This window comes from Danio aesculapii, chromosome 20 (genome assembly GCF_903798145.1).
Source record: "Danio aesculapii chromosome 20, fDanAes4.1, whole genome shotgun sequence".
Taxonomy (NCBI): Eukaryota; Metazoa; Chordata; class Actinopteri; order Cypriniformes; family Danionidae; genus Danio; species Danio aesculapii.
Window position 1 is genome coordinate 20,613,954 of NC_079454.1, and position 20,482 is coordinate 20,634,435.

Below are 20,482 nucleotides of genomic sequence, written 5' to 3' on the forward strand. Positions count from 1 at the left end.
ACAGATACACTTGGACCTGAGCATTAAACTTGTTCATTCCTATGGCCACAGTGTACTCATTTGTTTTTGAAGCAAGAGAAAGACAGGAATACAGCAAGCGATTATGCTTTTCCAAATGACAGCAATAAATATTTAATAACTCTGCAATAAATAACATCTTTCAGTCAGTAAAGCAGTGATGTATCAAACAGTATTGGAATAACACAACTGAGCATCCAGTACCCTTTTCCCCCAGTAGTATTTGCTACAGAAACTGTAATCAGGCTTTAAGCAAATGTTTGAAGGCAACAATATTGTGGTAGTACTGCAAGTGTGCAGGATGTACAAAAGAGCCCTGATTTTCAAATCTAAAATCAAATGCAGTACATCAACTTTAAGCCACTGGAAACAAACAAACTAACAAAAAAAAAAACAAAACAAAACACATATGTTGTTGGTATTTTGTTAAACAATTAACTTTTTTGAACACTTAAAGTCAGTCAGTACGCCACTCAATTGCACTTCTTGATCCGTCATGTGCTTTCAGTGTGTGTACAGTAGATCCTTTACTAAGACTCATTTTGTTGCCATCAGAAAACAACATTTAACATTATTTTGACACGCACTATAAAGATAAGATGTACATTAAAAATAGACATTTATAAAGTGGTCAAATGTAACCAGAAAAAACAAAACAAAAAACAAAACTTTTTTTGACCCTTGAATGAAACCCGTTAATCGCAGCACTGATGAATTTCTTCATTTAGGTCGTCCCTGCTTTGTACTTCTTTGGTCCACTCCTTCACCAAAGCTTTCAGGCAATCCAGATACAATCTTCATGAGGTCTTGAACCTCACTGAGGCACCGAGTCGATCGCTGCGGCCATCAGACCGTCCACCGGCTTCATCAGCTCATAGGTGGTCTGCGATGTCTCCTTGACCTTTCCGCTCTTGTCCACCTGTCGGATACTTTGAGTCACAGTGATGGTCACTTGCTTGGTGGACATCCTGTTGTCCTGCCATTTGGTCTAACAAATATTGACAGATTATTAAAGGTTGTTGTAAGGTTACACTGTTAACAATTTTCTGTAGAATCTACAGTAACTCACTGGCAGCAGTTGGCCAGTAACTTACTGTAAATCAATTGCATCAAAGATACTGTATTCACATTTATAGCACTATTTTTCTAGCTGTATATGGATTTACAGAATTACAGTGTGTATATCTTTAGCTTAAATTACTTTAAAATACAGTGCAACTTTAAAATACAGTAATATACTGTATAACTGTCCTAAAGTAAAATAGTTCATATTACAGTTAAATACTGTGTAATTTACAAAAACTGTGTATATTTAGACGCAGAACGCGCAAATAAATGCATGTGAATAGACACGTGAACATTTTGATTTTACTCACTTTATTCACGCGTCAAATTCCCTTTATTCGCACGTCAAATTCGCATTATTTGCGCATCAAATTCGCTTCATTCGTGCATCAAATTCGCTTCACAATAGATACGGATTCGCATCATGGGCGAGGATTCTGTCTGCCCGGAGCCTCTAGTTTTGTTGCTAAATGTCTAACATGGATTTTATTGAGATAGTAGCTTTGTTTACGTGCTTTAGGAAAGCTGAAAAACATTGTAGATTTGTTCAGCTCCGTGTCCACTAGATCCTTTTAGAGGTGCACCCAGCTCTGTGAGTTCATCAACGTATCCAGAAGCTTATCCTGGATGATGGAGGCTTTTAGCGGTGCTTCAGACTGAGCCGAGCCCAGTTTGATGAACTGTTGTTCGGTGTCGGCAAGAGGACACCAACAACGTGCACTACGTCATAATCATTACAAGAGCAAGCTCATGATTGGTTAACCCGCCACGAATGTCCGCTGAAGTTCAGATTTTCCAACTTGAGTAATTTGAGTCAAGTGCACAAAATGCTCAACTCGTGGCGCTTCATTCGTGCAAATCTTATCAGGACGATAATCATCAGGATGTCTATTCACGTCTTTGCATTGACTTAACATGTAAATCACTCACACTTGATGCTTCATCCGCGTCTGGTGTGAACACAGCATAACAGTTTCTTACATTCTGATGTTTGCACCCACAGTTTTCTTAAAGTCTAAAAATAAATTGTATTTAAAAATTCAAATTATGTATTTGATAGTTATAGTCCTCGAATCTGATTGATTGAGCCCATTCAAAGCTGTTGTAAGGAAATCTATAAACATACACCTGTGAATGTGGCTTACCAAACTTTTCACTGTCAGTACTGAGTCAAAGAAGCTTTGTTTTGTATATGGAATAAATGTTTTATAAAAGAAAGTGCCAAGAAGCTGTGGTTTACCATCAATTTATAACAGCTACGGGGTGTTTAGGCATGATGAACACTATAATCAGTTCCTCATAAACCACCGCAGTATGATTGGATTCAACTTGGCAAAAACTGATTTAATTGTAAGGACATCTTGAAAATGTTTGCTTATACACTTCACCAGACCCACAATACAAATAAATGAAATCATCTCTTAATATTACAATATTAATTTTGACATACTAAATATATGCATAATAAATATATATATAATATATGTACAATAAACTGAATACCAGTATCAATTTTCAAATTAAACATTCTCATTTATTTAACTTTCATTAAATATGATTGTTTCTGTTTGGTAAATATAATCAATTCAACTAAATGTTATATATCGGCGCTTAAAGGGATAGTTCACCCAAAATTACGATTTACTCTCCCTCCTAGTGGTTCAAAACCTTATAGAAGATATTTTGAAGAAATCTGAAACCCTCTAACCATTGACTCCCTTAGTAGGAAAAACAAATCTATGGAAGTCAAAGCTTACAGGTTTCCAGCTTTCTTCAAAATATCTTCTTTTGTGTTCAACAGAAGAAAGTTATATAGGTTTGGAACAAGTAAAGGAGGTGTAAAAAATGACAGAGTTTTCAGTTTTCATATCTTTAATGCAAATGTAATATTTACTAAACCTGGCTATGCAAATATCTTTTTATTTATAAAGGGAATGCGGACAGGTCTAGTTTAAATAAGTATAATAATATATATTTATTATTATTAAATCATACACAAAATATTGTTTATACACAAAAACACTTAATTGAAAATGTATTATACACACACACACACATATACATAAATATATATATATATATATATATATATATATATATATATATATATATATATATATATATATATATATATATATATATATCTATATCACAAAACCTTTTTTTGAAAAGGACACTATTGTTTAACTGCAGATTAATTAGCTATATATGCTGTCCATCCTATACCCAACACCTTAACTTTTCTGATTATGACAGTAATGTAATATTGTGTCACATGCACCATCTGCAAAGCTGCTTTGGAGCAATAATTACAGTGAAATCACTATCCAAATATACTTCAAGTTAATTCAATTAATTTCAATATATTTGATTCTTCTTTTTGCTTGTCTAAATATGATTATCTGCATTATAAGTAAACAAATTCCACAATTATTGTAATATACTGTATGGTTAAAATTTCCTTCAGAACGGCCTTAAAACATCCCTGATTTGGTGTGAAACCCTGCAGAAACCCTGGCACTATATTCAAATCAAATACTCACTATTTCTTCAGTCCGCAGCACACTTCTCCTCTGCACAGTGGTAGCAGATGAAGACAGCACATCCTGCTCTTGAGAAGAGAGGATTGCTGGGGTGCTGCCAGTTTTCATGTCATTCAGGCCCACCTCAGACATGGCAGAACACACTTTCAGATAAGCCTGAGCTGGTGTCGGCAGACCATCATCAAAGAGATCTTTAAAGAGAAAATAATAAGGACATCAGCAATTCTCACTCCAAAGGTGATTATTTCAGAAATATTTTACAGTTTCACTGACATTTATCTATCTAAGGTATAGGGGTGTAACAATACATTGCTATATCAATTGTTTGCGTAAAGCATCGATACCTCAGTAAATTTTTTATAAGCCTCTTATGATGCAAAATTAACTTTTGGAAGCAGTTTGGAAAGAACTGTGTGAAAGTATAGTTTGTTCACAGTTATGAAATAAACACCTAGTCCCAAGTTTATAAGAAAAAAAATTCTAATGTTAAAATAGAATCCAAATCCCATCAATTTTGAGGCTCACCGCAACGTGATGTAGCACTACGGTTTTCCCTGCCCACCGAATTGATTGATATGCACATACAGTTGCAATCAGAATTATTAACCCCCCTGAATATTTAGCCCCCTATTTATTTTTTCCCCAATTTTTGTTTCACACATTTGTTCAACACATTTCTATACATAATAGTTTTAATAACTCGTTTTCAAAAACTTTAGCTTTTATCTCCCCATGTTCGCGGGGGTTTCCTCCGGGTGCTCCGGTTTTCCCCACAAGTCCAAAGACATGCGCTATAGATGAATTGGGTAAGCTAAATTGTCCATTGTGTATGTGTGTGAATAAGAATGTATGGATGTTTCCCAGTGATGGGTTGCAGCAGGAAGAGCATGCCTGGAACAAGCTGGATAAGTTGGCAGTTGATTCCGCTGTGGCGACCCCAGATTAGTGGAGGGGCTAAGCCGAAAAGAAAATGAATGAATAGAAAACTGCTTTTATTTAGCCAAAATAAAACAAATAAGACTTTCTCCAGAAGAAAAAATATTATCAGACATACTATGAAAATTTCCTTGCTCTGTTAATCATCATTTGGGAAATATTTAAAAAAGAAAAAAATTCTAATGGGGTTTAATAATTCTGATTGCAACTGTATCTATATGTATCCGTAACACAAATACATATGTCCACAAGACCATTTGCAAAGAAACTGGGATTAAAAGATCTGTTCCAACTCTCTGTGATCAGCTGCATGCCAAGAATGAGTTTTACAAGTTTAAAATATTTTTAAAGCAGAGCAATAAAATACATTTTTTTAAAAATAAATGATTTTTTCCACCGTTTATTCAGCATCAGTTCATAAAAGCACTACACTTCGCACTGCTGATGTATAACCTGTGGAAATATGCATCAGCAGCACAAAATGCATGCAGTGCACAGTACACTCATGAAAGCATGCCCTGAACTGATGCTGAGGAGAAAAAAAGTCATCGTTTTTGTTTTTGTGTACACAAATATACTCATAGCTTCATGAAATAATGATTGAAGCACTGATGACACTTTTGATTATGTTCTTGGTACTTTACTGGACTATGATAAGCCAGAAAGCTCCCGGATTTCATCTAAAATGTCTTAATTTGTGTTCCAAATATGATCGAAGGTCTCAGGCGTTTGGAGGAGCTTGATGGTGAGTTATTCACTTTTTTGGGTGATCTAACATTTAGGGTTGCACCAGCTGTTCATAAGTTCTTTCTTAAACTGGAATGTAAAGTCACTATTCAATTCAATTCACCTTTATTTGTATAGCGCTTTTACAATGTAGATTGTGTCAAAGCAGCTTCACATAAAAGGTCATAGTAAATTGGAACAGTGTACACTAGAGGCTTAGTACCTACTAGCTAGCTATATATATATATATATATATATATATATATATATATATATATATATATATATATATATATATATAAATATAAATATAAATAACTGTGCCATTTATAGTACATTACAATAATAACAGACGCCGCGCATACACAAAGTTATTAAAACATTAAACTTGATTTTTTTATATCCTACATATGAAAAAGAAAAGAACAAGAAGAAAAACATGAAAGAATTTTTGATTTAATTGATGAATGATTAAAAAAAAATTTAACTCTTCTTTCACAAACTGAAAAAAATGCCAGATTTGTGAGGAAATTCAGGCTATGTGAGTAGAGGGATATCATTCATTGTTATTATTATTATTATTGTGAGCTCCTTAAAGTAAACTAATCTCGCTGTCATCTCTTTTCTACTGTTATACATGAGGGGATGTTGCCATAAATTTTTATTTGGAATGTAGTGTTACATTTAAATGAAGTTCAAAATATTCACTAATATTTATTTATTTTCAAATATTTACTAGTGTGTAAGTTGTAACTTTGTGTCCCTTCACGTCACAACTAGGCTCATTTTGACTTACCCTTGTGTCATTTTGACTTGAATATTGTCTTTTCATTTATAAAAATTAAGTGTTCATGGGACAGATCCTTTACTGGAGACAAACCCTGGACACTGAACGCTCTGTCCAGCTTGCCAAGACCAGACATGACTGATTTTATACAGAAGGATATTCATGTTGTTTAAGGACACTGATAAGCCAGCCATCCATAACTGGCTAAATGACAGCTCTTCATTTTTCAACATGCTTTAAAAGGTACTACTATGGTGTGATGTACCCTCATAAATAAATGTTTTCTTAGGTTAGAAAAGAAATTTGACAGATTGTTTTTTTTTCAGTTGAGAACTTTAAACTATAAGATTTGAAAGGAGTCAGAACAGCACCAAAATCCCCTTCTGATGCACTTAAATAAAAATATTCTGCAATTAGATGCGTTTTTGACACCTGTATGTATTAATGAGTTAATTCAATTTTGCAGTTATGAAGACAGAAACTAATGGATTCTACCCATTTTGTTGTTTTATCTAGTTATCTATCTAATCATATCCTGCTTTTAGTTTAAGATATCTTTGGTGGCAGTTTATATTTCCTGTTGTGCACCAGAGTTCAGATGGCAGTGTTCAGACTTGCTCAAAAGAACACACCAACACAGGAGTTTTCAAACTTTTTCAACCGAGGGCCCAATTGTGTAGGGCGAATTCTTTTGGGGAGCCCCAAAAATAAAAACAATGCAAAAAAACACTTAAATTAACAACTTTACTTAAAACATTTTAAATTGCATTATTCATGTTCTGGAATAATTTTTGTGAGATGTCAGTTGAGTTGACGGTTTTAGTGCTTCAATCAATTGATCAAATCTTCAAGTGCAGTATTCACTGTGGTCTGCTCTCACTGGATTCCATCAAGCCATATTTTGTGTACGAGTCATCACATTTACAGTTTTTTAATGCCAGGTTTTATGCTTTTTTTAATGCCTATGCACAGCTAGGCATTTCTGTATTTACCCCTACAGCTGAGAGTCTAAATTTATCTAAAGATTTAAAGCTTTAAAGAGTTTTGTCATTCATCAGCCTGTTAATGGTTAACAGTTAACAGTACTGTTGTAACTAGCAATACTACAATGGAGGCTGTAGTGGTTCAGTGTGTTGAAGTTTTGTTTATTTTTATTCCTTTTTTTGTGGACATTATAATTTACTCAGGTCGACAATCCTGACCTGCACTGTTCATTTCCTAAATGCATTCTAGAATGGGATATGCAAGTTCAAAGAGCCACAAGTTTTACTTTGCATAATTTTAGCAGCTTTGCTGACTTTAAAATGTTCATTACCAATTTGTTCTATTAATAATAATACTGAACACTGCATTTAAATGAGTTACACAAAAAATGGATTCATATCTTGAAAAAAATGCCTTTATATTCAAGTTTGGGCAGATATGTTGAGCTCCATTAAATATAGAGCACTAATAAAATTTAGCGCCCAGGTGATCGGTTACTTAGCAGCGCAAGCCATATACAGGGAAGAGTTTTCAGCCACCGATAATGTTCTTATTGGCCATGTTTTTTAACTGAAATATAGTCTGTTAAATAGACCTGAGCATTCATTCAGTTGTTTAAGTGTAAACGAGATAAGGGTAAGTGAAAAGTAAACGCCGTCAGGTGCAGCAGACAAGCGCCAAAAATCACCGGAAGCGCTCAGCCGGAAATGCTTATTCAATAAAAGTCCCCGTGCATAGCACGGCACGGAGCTTCTTTTCCTGCATGCGAAAGTGTCAACTGCATTTAAATAACACAAGGTTAAAGCTTAATATTTGCGGTACTTTTGAGCTCAAATTATAATAAAGAAATACAATAACCTACAAAATGACGCAGGACACAAAATTAATTCAGGTGGGCCCATTGATTACCCCTCGTTTAGAATTTCTTTGCGGCCCCCCTAGCTCCATCTGGTGGCCCCCAGTTTGAAAACCACTGCACTAACAGGGCAATCACAGTTTGTTTTGATTTTTTTGTTTTGAGGTCTAACTTTAATTTAAACACACTCAGCAAGTGTGAACACACCCTTTGGAGAATCTGAAATCAATAGTCAAGTTATTTAGCTATTTTTGACTATCCCTATGAAGCTGCACTGACATCTGTACTGTTTAAAATGTTATACAAATGAAGGTGACTTGCTAAACTGACATCTCACCACAACCATATCACCCTGCAGCCCAAGACTGAAACGGGAAAACTAGGATGCTGTTGGAAGTAGTGTTGGTGAGGCCAGCAGGGGGGCGCTCAACCTGTGGTCTTGTGAGTCCAAATGCCCCAGTAAAAATGAAGGGGACACTATATTGTCAGTGAGCACCGTCTTTCGGAAGAGACGTTAAACCGAGGGCCTGACTCTGTGGTCATTAAAAATCCCATGGCACTTCTCTTAAAAAGAGTAGGGGTGTAACCCCGGTGTCCTGGCTAAATTCCCTCCATTGGCCCTTAACTATCATGGTCTGAAAAAAAATTCTAATGTTAAAATAGGATCCAAATCCCACTGATTTTGAGGCTCACTGCAACCTGATGTAGCAGTTTGGTTTTCCCTGCCCACCGAATTGATTGATATGCACATACAGTTGCATTCAGAATTATTAACCCCCCTGAATTTTTAGCCCCCTGTTTATTTTTTTAACCAATTTCTGTTTAACGGAGAGAAAATTTTTCAACACATTTCTAAACATAATAGTTTTAATAACTCACAATCATCCTCATCCACCGAATTGGCTTTATCACTGTCTCTCCACTCCACCAATAGCTGGTGTGTGGTGAGCGCACTGGCGCCGTTGTCCTGTGACTGCCATTGCATCATCCAAGTGGATGCTGCACACTGGTGGTGGTCAGGAGAGACCCCCTCTCATGATTGTGAATCGCTTTGGGTGTATGGCCATACACAATAAATGCGCTACATAAATCCACATTACATTACATCACCAACAGGGCTAAAACAAAACAAGAATTGAAATACTGACACCAGTAGTCATTATGAATGCCACTTTAATGATCCATTAGCAGTTAATCTGACTTCTTTTCATTTTAACACTACAGCCTAAAGTGTAACAACTCTGCACAAAGAGGTATGGAGTGCTTATTGTGCTCATCCCTGCTCATATTGTTGTATCGAAGTACTGCAGGGACTTAAGCATTGCCATGGCAACAAGAGGCCCACTTCAATGACTTGCTCACCAACAGCACACTCGCAACACTTTCCCTGTGCTTTTGGCAAAGAAACCTCTTTTGAAGGCTTTTACAGGTTACACCAGGCTGACTAAGTTCAAATGTGATGTCAGATGTGTTTAACCGTGTTTAACTGAAACTGTGTGATTTTCAAAAACGTTATAAACAACACTCTCAGTCCATTCTTACCCAGGTTGGCAGTTTTCTCTGAAGGAAAGCCCACCTCTGAAGAGTTTTCTGAGGGGATGCTTTGGATGGAGGACAGGGGGATGTCTGTGTCCGTGCTGGTCAGCCAAGTGGACTCTGTCTCTTTGGTCCAGCTTTCCATGTATCTCGGTTCCAACACATCTGTCCTGGAGCCTCCACAACCCATAATGTCAAAGGCAAATCCACACCTACACAGCCTCGTTTGGCAGGTCCATTAGAACACCTCCCAAATAGCAAATAAAAGGTGTTTAATATATGATTTCGAGTGCATTAGCCATTGCCATCAAGTGTAAAAGTTATGTAATTTAGTATCAAGAACCCATATTAGCAAAAATGAGTCGTCCATTGTCCAGGTCAGTCAAACATTGAGATCTGGGATTGATTCTGTTGAAGAGAAGTGATAGATGTTTGTGAACTACTTTTATTTTCATTAACATAATTCTGTAAATGGCTAGCTACACATAGTACCTCACATTATTATCCATGTAGCAAACATAAAAATGGTCACAGAAGTTCTAATGTTTCCACTAAAATAACATTAAAACAATAAAAACCATCAAATGCTAATACTTGAAACCAGTGGCCTACAATGTAATTTTTAAATTTAGTTTTGGAACATCTTCCATTAGGATTTAACATGCCACTATTAGAACAACAAGGGACATAATCCCTTTAACTGCCCCACCAAGAAAAAAAAATGGATTGCATTTCTTAACTCCTAAAGTCGCTAGTTAACACACTCAATGCATTTATTTTCAACAAATAAACTCTAAAACAAATTAAAACAAATTCTAAAATATTAACCTCTACCAAATAGTTGATGTTTGTTTATGGAAAAAGTACCAGAAATAATTCACATACTATGAAAAATCTGATAATATGAAGTGTAAGACCAATTTATTTAAAGACAATCAAAATTAATAATTTTGAACACTAATCATCTTTATTTTGTGATGTCATAAAATATTTCAGATTCTCATTTAACATGCTTTCTTGTTTGTTCGTGTTCTAGAATAAAACCAAAATCAAGTGTAGTGCAACATGATTATGTTTGTTTGATTTTTTTTGTAAACCAACAAAGCTGTGTGTGTAAACCACACTTTAACAGTCATTATCTAAAACAGCCAAAATATGGTCAACCATTTGGTCGAGGAGGCAGTTAACGGGATATAGTTTACAGTACAACTAATATAGCTCTTATTGCTAACCATTAAAGCAATTACAAATTCTATGAGCGTTTCTACATGTATTTTTTTGGCTGCAATATTGCATTGATTGTTTCCAATTTTCCCAGCATGCTGGTTCACTCACATAGCCTACATAATGTAAACAAAGACAAGTTGGTTATATTATCGGTTCCAAAAATAAATAAACCACAAATACATTGGGAGTAAACGCGAATTTTCAATCCAACGATGCTTATTAATCGGTCATCATTAATCGATTGATAATTCTTCATATGAGCTTCGTTGTTTGTGATGACGGCGCGTTGCTGCTCTCACATAATTAGAAAATGTGATAATAATGTGCAGAAACACGCATTACGCTGCCATGCAGTGGGGAAAAAGATTATTCAGTCATTCGAACCGAATCGCTTGGTCTTTCGCAAGACGAATTTGTTTGGACATTACCTTAAGTCGACAGAGGATTCAGTATCAGGAGTCGAACAGTTTTCATCGGTATGTTCACTGTATATTGGAATAAAATATTATTTCCACGATTCGTAGAGAAGCTTCACCGCGACGAAAAACCAAACACTGAGAGATAATGACACTCCCCCATCTCACCGCGACGAAAAACCAAACACTGAGAGATAATGACACTCCCCCATCTCTCTCTCTCTCTCTCTCTCTCTCTCTCTCTCTCTCTCTCTCTCTCTCTCTCTCTCTCTCTCTCTCTCTCTCTCTCTCTTTCTCCCTCTTTCTCCCTCTCTCCCTCTCTGCTGGTGTAAATGATGCTGACCCTCCCTTCTCTTGACCCTTAACCGTGGGAAAAATAGTGACAATAACGGAGTATAACTGTGAAAAATGATTTTGGTCCTTCCTTTTTTGTTAATGTTTTTATTATTATTATTATTATTGTTATTATTATGCAAGAATTAGAACATTTACAAAGATATAATATGAACAAAAAGGGTTACATAAATAAATTCCTAGCAAATTATTAAACAAGTTTAAATGATTTACACCAAGAAAGAGTTTTACATGCAATACAATTATTAAAGTTCACATATAAATCAAAATCCTTTCTGAAGATAAAAAAGTAAGGGTGTTTCTTTGAAAATTGACAGTTATGGATGGAAAATTTAACCAGAAAAAGCAATAAATTAATAAATTTACAATGAGAAGGATCTAAGATGGGCGACGCAGTGGGTTGCGCTCTCGCCTCACAGCAAGAAGGTTGCTGGTTTGAGCCTCAGTTGGATCAGTTGCCGTTTCTCTGTGGAGTTTACAAGTTCTCCCCGTGTTCATGTGGGTTTCCTCTGGGTGCTCCGGTTTCTCCCACAAGTCCAAAGACATGCAGTACAGGTGAATTGAGTAGGCTAAATTGTGTAGTGTATGTGAATGAGAATGTATGGGTGTTTCCCAGTGATTGGTTGCAGCTGGAAGGGTATCCGCTGCGTAAAACATATGCTGGATAAGTTGGCGGTTCATTCCGCTGTGGCAACCCCAGATTAATAGAGGGACTAAGCTGAAAAGAAAATGAATGTATGAATGAATTAATAAATGAAATGATCTAAGCTCTAAGATCTAAGACTAACCAAAGAATAAAATGTTTGGGGAAATAAAAAAGTTTGGAAATAAGAATGATTTTGGACCTGGCAGCATTTGAAACCCCTCTGTAATGCTTCAGCATTTCATTAGTGTGATATTTATGTTTCACTTCATATGAGGGGGTAGAGTTTGCAGTAAAATTGCATGTTTCAGGCCATGAGTTTCCTCTTGAAAACATGGGTTTGTACACATATACTTGCTATATTGCTGTATTGTAGGCTAGATGTCAGTTCCATGTAGACTACTGATGACATTTACATGAATGTACTCATGAATCAACATTTGATTACATTTATGCTTTTCAGATAAGGACAAATGCCCTGCTTAACTGATTCAGATGAATAAATTATGTGACTATAATGTGTCGCATACCTATATTGCTGGTTTAATTTTTTTTGGTTTACTATGGAGTAGAAAATGGACAAAATTATTCAGTTTGGCCCGTCAAACTCTTCCAGAGCACTGTTAATCTAGAAAAATTACGTTTTTCTATGAAACCCTGGGTAAAAAATCTGGGTGCTATTCTGGATGATGGCTTGAGCTTTGACAAACAGATTAATGCAGTGGTCAAATCCTGCTTCTTTCAGCTTCAACTTTTAAAAACAGTCAAATCTGTTTCATCTAGAATAAAAAACAACAGTCTATGCTTTTATTACCACTAGATTGGACTATTGTCACTCATTACACTTTGGGTTAGTCAGAAAACCTTATCCCGGTTACAATTAGTTCAAAATTCTGCTGCAAGGCATTTAACAGGTACTAAGAAACATGATCACATTACACCAGTTTTACGCTCTTTGCACTGGCTGACTGTGCACTATCAAGTCACTTTTAAAATGCTTCTCTTGGTTCTTAAATCTCTAAATGGCCTGGCACCTTCTTATCTGTCAGACATGTTAATTAAGCATCAGTCTGGTCCGTCTCTTCGGTCATTTAAACAGAGACTGTTATGCATCCCTAAGTCGAGGCTGAAATGCAGAGGTGACCGTGCCTTCACAGTAGCTGTTCCTAGGTTGTGGAATGCTCTGCCACTCTGTATTAGATCTGTTTCATCCCTGTCTGTTTTTAAATCTAGGTTGAAACTTTGATTTGGCATATCTGTGAAAATTGTCTGTTTTAGCTATAATTTATATATGTATATTTGTCTGTTTTAGCTATAATCTATATATTTGTTTTTTTCTTTGTCTTAATTTGTACTGTGCAGCACATTGGTAAACCTATGGTCATACTTGTCAACCCTTCCGTTTTTACTGGGATTCTCCCGTATTTTACAGTTCTATCCTGCTATCATCCCGTAAAAGTATTTTTCTGTATTTTTCCCGTATTTTCAGTCTTTCTCTGAAGAGTGGCAAATAAACATTAAAGAGCCGAGTCTCCCTATAACCAACCCATACCGCCGAACCACCAGGGGCCGCCCCTTGCTCTTAAATGTGAGTCTATGTTTTATTATTATTCATATGCAATTCTCAAAACAGTCATATAGTGGTGCATGACTGTCAGCTGACGCGGTCCATCGTGATAGACGCTGTTTCCCAAACGGATTCTGTACACGTGATTTGAAGCGGAGTAAAAGTCTGGGTTTTGGGTGCGTGTTTAAACAGACATATACACATAATTAATTATAATAACACCTAAAGATGTCGATCTTGGTAGGTATTTTCAAACACAACTAATTTCGTCCTAAATGTGCATAAAAAGTTAGGAAAGCAATCGAAAGCTTTCATAATAACGTTAGATGTGTGCATTTTTAAAGTGACACCTGTTATTTAATGTAATGAAAAGAAAAAAAATGAAATAAATAAGAGATTCATTCGTTGCTCTTTAATCAGAATGTGTAAGTTATACAGTAAAGAAACGGCTGATGAGATTTGATAGCTTGAATCTATTTCATTATAATAGCTTTTAATTTTAATAAGCTGAACTGTTTGCTAATGTATACTATTTATTTTTCTTTTGTAAATAATAATAACAAAACATATTACTGACCATTTAACTGTTTATTTACAATGAAACGGCTCCAAATGAACATATTTATTAATTTGGGTATTTTATTATTTACCTTATTATGGTGGCATATCCCTTATTTTTTATGGCATATCCCTTATTTTCACATCCCAATGTTGACAGGTATGCCTCTGGTTGTGTTAAATAGTGCTATATAAATAAAATTAAAAAACATTGACAAACTATTTGAATGCTGCAGTAGAATTAGCTTCTCCGCCATTAGCCAAAGATGAAATAAAAACAAAAAGCTGATAACTTGGGTTTTAATAATACAATAATCTCCATATACAGGGTTTCCACTCAGTCCATTCCACAAAAACTTACACTAAAATAAAAATAATAATTCCTTGCATTCGTATAACACATATCTGGACACTCAAAGCACTTTACACATTGGAGGGAATCTCCTCATTCACCACCAGTGTGCAGCATCCACATGGATGACGCGATGGCAGCCATATTGCACCAGACCACACACCGTAAACCCCTACTCTTTTTGAAGGACATCCTGGGATTTTTAATGACCACAGAGAGTCAGGACCTCGGTTTAACATCTCATCCAAAAGATGGTGCTCACTGAGCAGTATAGAGTCCCCTTCACTATACTGGGGCATCAGGATCCACACAGACCACTCCCTGCTGGCCTCACTAACACCACTTCCAGCAGCAACCTAGCTTTGCCATGTGGTCTCCCATCCAGGTATTGACCAGGAGCAGCCCTGTTTAGCTTCAGTGGATGACCATGTGAGAGTTGCAGAGAGATGACTGCCGGTTAAAGTGAGAGTGCTCTAATGTGTGTATGGTTCAAATGAAAAGAGTAGGTGCTAGCACTTCTTTAGAAAAAGTCTATCTAGGCATCCCAACATAGACATCTTGTCTAAAACTAAGCTAATTTTGGGCTGACAAATCTTATAGATATTAAGGAATAGCCCCAAATCATCAAATAGACAAAAATGAATGACTGCACATCTGAAGTCTGTTTAATCTGTCTATGTTTGGGCTATTCTTGGACATCTATTAGATTTTTACTGACAGCCCAAATTTAGCCTTGTTTTAGCCAAGCTGTCTATGTTTAGATGTCTATTAAACAGAAAATTGCTTGATGGAAGAGTTCAGCAAATGTTTATGTTTATGAATGTGATGTTCTTTCAAAATGATTGGGTAATCAGAGAATAAAAGTTAGCTGCAGTGTTATGATCATCAAACATCAGTCTGAAAGTATATCACATACATATCTCAGCTCTTTTGTGAGTATATTTCTCAGTGCTTGACAACTGACCAAGACTTCAGAACTGTCAATAATAAAGGGCAATAGGAAAATGTGGTGAACCTTTTAATAATGGCTGTAATGTGCAACACTTAAAGATGCCATAAAATGCTGATGGGAAGCAATTTAAATGGGTTTTAAAATTCACCACAGAGCTAGTAAACCACTAAGTGAGCAGAGCCGTAAACCATCAAGTCATGCTGTGAAGCGCTTTTCACCAGATGGGGGCAGTGCAGGCATTGTTTTCAGAGGATCAGAATATAACTTAGTAATCTTTTTGACCTAAAGTAGCTCAAAAATAATAATTTTTTTTGCAAAGTGTGTCATTTGGCCCTTTATTATGTACACTTTATTATAATGTGGGCCATGTTTGCCTTAAATTCTTCATGTCATTGATTCACAAAGGCACTGGATAAATTCCTTACAGATTGTGCTCCATTGCACAGCTGCTGCAGGTTTGTCGGCTGCACATCCATGATGCAGTTCTCCTGTTCCTCCACATTCTAAAGGTGCTCTAATGGATTGAGATCTGGCAACTGTGCCATTTGAGTTTAGTGAACTCACTGCCATGTTCAAGAAACCAGCTTGAGGTGATTTGTCCTTTGTGACATGGCATGATATCCTGCTGATATCACAAGATGAGTGCACAGTGGTCACAAAGGGATAGACATTCTCTGGCAGGCTGTAGTGTTTAAATGAAGCTCAGTTAGTTATAAGAGGACCAAAGTGTACACGGAAAATCACCCTCATGTCATCACATCATCAACTGCCTGTATCGTTACCAATACTAGGCAGGATGGATCCATACTTTCATGTTGTTTAATGGCAAAATTCTGACCCTACCATCAAAATGTCACATCAGAAATCGAGAATCATCAAAGCAGATGTGTACAAATGTGTACCACAAGTTTATTCTTAAGGTACCAATGTGGACATGTTTGGTACAAATATATTCCTTTTAAAAAGTTACTGCCTCTAGTGACAGGTTTTGTAATTTTCGGTGACATTTTCACCCACGGAACTGCTGCTGGCTTGATATTTTCTCTTTTTATACCACTCTCCGTAAACACTGGAGATGAATGTATGTGAAAATCCCAGTAGTTTTTGAAATACGCAGACCAGCCTGTCTGAAACCATCAACCAAGCAGAGTTCAAATGATCTGTTGCTCAGTTTAAACTTCAGCAGATCATCTTGATCACGTCTACATGCTTAAACTTTTTCAAGGCTTCACACTTAGTTGACGATTGATAATAAAGCTTGTTTGGCATGCTGTCCTGGGAGAGAGCCCCAAGCTTATGAGATCCTCGAGTACTGGGCTCCCTCCCGTTAGCAGGGTGAGAGGAGCGTTTGAGCTCAGGTATGTCTCGATGAAATCCCCCGACTTATTTCTGGCTAATGACAGATATAGGGATGCTAATGAGAGATATACAGCTTTCTAAGAGCTTGACTGTGATGTCAATTTGGTATTTTCAATTTACTTAGTTTACGTGTTTTTTGGACTGTGGGAGGAAACCGGAAAACCCACGCGAGCACAGGGAGAACGAGCAAACTCCGCACATTAATGTCAACTGGTTTAGTAGGGACTTTAACCAAAGACATTTTTGCTGTGAGACAACAGTGCTAATCACTGGGCTGCCGTGTCGCAAATCTAGAAAGGAGGGGAGTAGGGGTGGAAGTAGGGGACGAAGATACTGAAATAAGAAACTCTGGTTATTTGTATTCTGATTGGTAATTCTCGTAAGCTAATGGAAATTGGTTTAGAAATAAACTTCACTTAGCAAATCATGTATATATCTGTTACACAAACAAGCTAAAGATATAAACATGAATTGTTACATGTTAGGTTATGTTGGTAATATGGGAGGGGAATCCTTATTGCTCTTGCTTGGACAAAAATCTGTGGAGGGCACTTTGAGTGATTAAAGGTGCTGTAGGTGATTGTCTTCAGAAACATTTTTTGTTGTGCTGGTTGAAAGTCTCTTCACATTCTAATAGTAATGATTAAAGTAAATGATCTAAATGTATTTATATGTTTTGTTTTATTCTGGGTAAGGCATAAGACTAAAAAATGTTCATATTGTCTGGCCGATAATTCCCATAATTCTGATAAGAAGCCCCAAACTGTCTGTCAACAAATGTGGATTTGTACATCTGTGCACCGTTCACGCAGATCTGCTGTTTGCGCGTGCACACGCACTGCATTCACGTGCAGACAAGAGAGTGACGGCGGTAAAAACAAACGCTGAATCAAAACTTTAAAATCCTGAATGAATATTGGAGTTACTTTGCATGCTGGAGTATTTCTTTCAGACAGGTAATGTTATGTTTTAAGACTCCTTTAGTCACACAAAGCTGATGTAGATTGAATTGTATTATGTATGGGTTATATGCACAAAAGTTTTGATCAGCCACTGAAATCCTCTGGCGAAAGATTGATGTGACTATTTTCAGTTTCATAAGGGACCTTTTACAGCATCGATAATGATAATGATTTTTATTCAGTTTAACAACAAACATCAGTAAAATAGCGCTAATTCACCTAGCCTGCTTTACTGAGGTGAAGTTGGTTTTATATTCATCACCCTGTGACACGCTCCCTATATTGTTTACCATGCTACTCTGAATATTCGGTCTGAAAGAGAATGTAAGTTTGGCTTAGTAATAAGTGTAAATCCTGCAGCCCGCCAGCCAACCACTAAGCATACAGTAGTTGCTTTAGGATAGCCTGTGAGAGAGTGAGACCATGACAAGTGTTATGACAAGTTTTGCTTGCTACACAACTGAAAACGTGCTAGATATAATACAGTTTTTCGTTTAGAATTGTAGTAAAGCACTGTAAAGTTTTCTAACTGGCTAGTGACATGATCTAGTGATTTGTCTACTGTCATCTTTAGGGTGTGCTTTCATGAAGGACTGTGTTTTAATGTAATTATGGTAACAAATAGCATTTTGGCAGATCACCTACTGCACCTTTAATATTGTTGGTTCAGTTTCCCATCTGACTGTGAATTATAATTTTCTACATAGTACAATAGATGATCTCAAAGCTAACACGCATGGACTACATGCCACAAAATTCTCAATTTGGTCTAATTAGGTTTTTAATAAAAAAACATATTACTCAAGCTCATATCTACTACCAACAGGCTTCCTGTATTGTATTTTTTCTGACTTGTTTTATGCTTGTTGTTTATCCTGCAAACACATCCTCCTTCTTTCAAAGCAAATTTATTGAACCGAATAAAAGGAAACACTAAATGAAAGCAAAAACCATGCCAATAGCAGTTTGAAAAGCTTTCTTGATTCCACGGCTGTCTTACTATGCTTACAATCACAGTTTCCCATTTTACATGCAGTAAGTGTATGCTTGCACACTGTGGATTTTGCTTTGTCAAGGTGACAGGATCCTGTTCTCTGTGTCAGCTAAGATTCCCATCAAGACTGGCGTCTTCTGGCAGAATATACTCCACTTTTCTGATCCCACTATTTTTCGCTTAGTCGAGCCAAGCCCAGTCAACACAACGCTGGGAGTTAAATCCACCTCATCCATCACAGCCAGACCTGAAGCAGGCAACGCACACATATAGGACATATGAGGAGGAACCAGACTAAATAACCTGCATAGCCCTAAAGCTTTATAAGATTCTACCAATCTTTGGATGCTCAAACTATTAGTAATATCAGTGATGGATGATATGATTTTAATTGTTTTTGAATTGGTAGAAATTTATTCACTTGTTTGATAATACTCAAGTCTGCTTTCCACATTTAAATATCCATCATCATCATTATCATCATCATCTAAAGCAAAGCTGTAAGCAAGTGATTTGATCAATGTTCATGTTTATTGCACTGTAAAATGACTAATAATAATAACATTTGATGCAAACTACTGGGATTTGTTTTGTGTGTAATATTTTACTATTTTTATAAAAACTATTGAAGGAGTCATTAAGAATACATGGCTCATGTTTCTGTTAGCACTGGATATACAAAAGCATTTTTCTCATTCCTTCTTCCCACAGTGGTTTAAAGAAAGCTTTTCTTACAATCTATAATATAAAACTGAAATATCTAAAGTATTAATATCTATTGAAACAACATTTATTGAAAATGCACACACTTGTTGGGTCCAAAAACTTATTGAGCAGTGCACCATCATGTAATGTGATGTGTATTTATATAGCGCATTTATTGTGTATGGCCATACACCCAAAGCGCTTCACAATCATGAAGGGGGTCTCTCCACACCACCACCAATGTGCAGCATTCACGTGGATGATGCGACGGCAGGAACAGGACAACGGCGCCAGTGCGCTCACCACACACCAGCTATTGGTGGAGTGAAGAGACAGTGATACAGCCAATTCGGTGGATGGGGATGATTGGGAGGCCATGATCGTAAAGGCCGATTGATGGCCAGAACACCGGGGTTACACCCCTGCTCTTTACGAGAAGTGCCATAGGATTTTAAATGACCACAGAGAGTCAGGACCTCGGTTTAACGTCTCTTCCGAACGATGGCGCTCACTGACAGTATAGTGTCTCCTTCACTTATACTGGGGCATTTGGACTCACACAGAACACAGGTTGAGCACCCCCTGCTGGCCTCTCTAACAGCAACCTAGTTTTCCCATGTGGTCTCCCATCGAGGTACTGACCAGGCTCAGCGCTGCTTAGCTTCAGTAAGTTACCGGTCTTGGCCTGCAGGGTGATATATATAACAGTTGAAATCATATATTGTAATTGCGCTGCAGGAGTCTAGAATTACAGTCCCAACTTTTGGACTTTTCTAAACTCACCCTTCCCCCATCTTTCTCCAACTTAACTTTCTGTCTTGTCATAATAAACAAAACAAAAAATGAAATGAAATTCAATGAATTTAAATTGAATTTTGAGAGCTTTGTGTAACTGATTTGATTTTATTAAGTAAACAAACTGGCAGACACAAAATGTTGCTT

General features: G+C 36.6%; 1 protein-coding gene across 1 annotated transcript; it reads right to left on the reverse strand.

The window, feature by feature from the left end:
* Nucleotides 1-107: 107 nt before the first annotated feature.
* On the reverse strand, nucleotides 108-11,220 carry baalcb (BAALC binder of MAP3K1 and KLF4 b). Its single transcript, XM_056481653.1, has 4 exons — nucleotides 11,107-11,220; nucleotides 9,458-9,859; nucleotides 3,627-3,817; nucleotides 108-1,006 (listed from the first exon to the last, which is right to left on the reverse strand). The coding sequence occupies exons 2-4, from the start codon at nucleotides 9,639-9,641 to the stop codon at nucleotides 833-835; spliced, it is 549 nt and encodes a 182-aa protein (XP_056337628.1). The 5' UTR covers nucleotides 9,642-9,859; nucleotides 11,107-11,220; the 3' UTR covers nucleotides 108-832.
* Between the last annotated feature and the right edge of the window lie 9,262 nt (nucleotides 11,221-20,482).

What these genes read in the sequence shown, in the direction of transcription:
- baalcb (XM_056481653.1), bottom strand. Translation starts at nt 9,641, where the DNA reads ATGGGTTGTGGAGGCTCCAGGACAGATGTGTTGGAACCGAGATACATG. An exon ending in AGAGAAAACTGCCAACCTGG is followed by an intron (nt 3,818 to 9,457) that starts GTAAGAATGGAC and finishes TTCTCTTTAAAG; the next exon opens with ATCTCTTTGATGATGGTCTG. An exon ending in TGCTGCGGACTGAAGAAATA is followed by an intron (nt 1,007 to 3,626) that starts GTGAGTATTTGA and finishes AATATTTGTTAG; the next exon opens with ACCAAATGGCAGGACAACAG.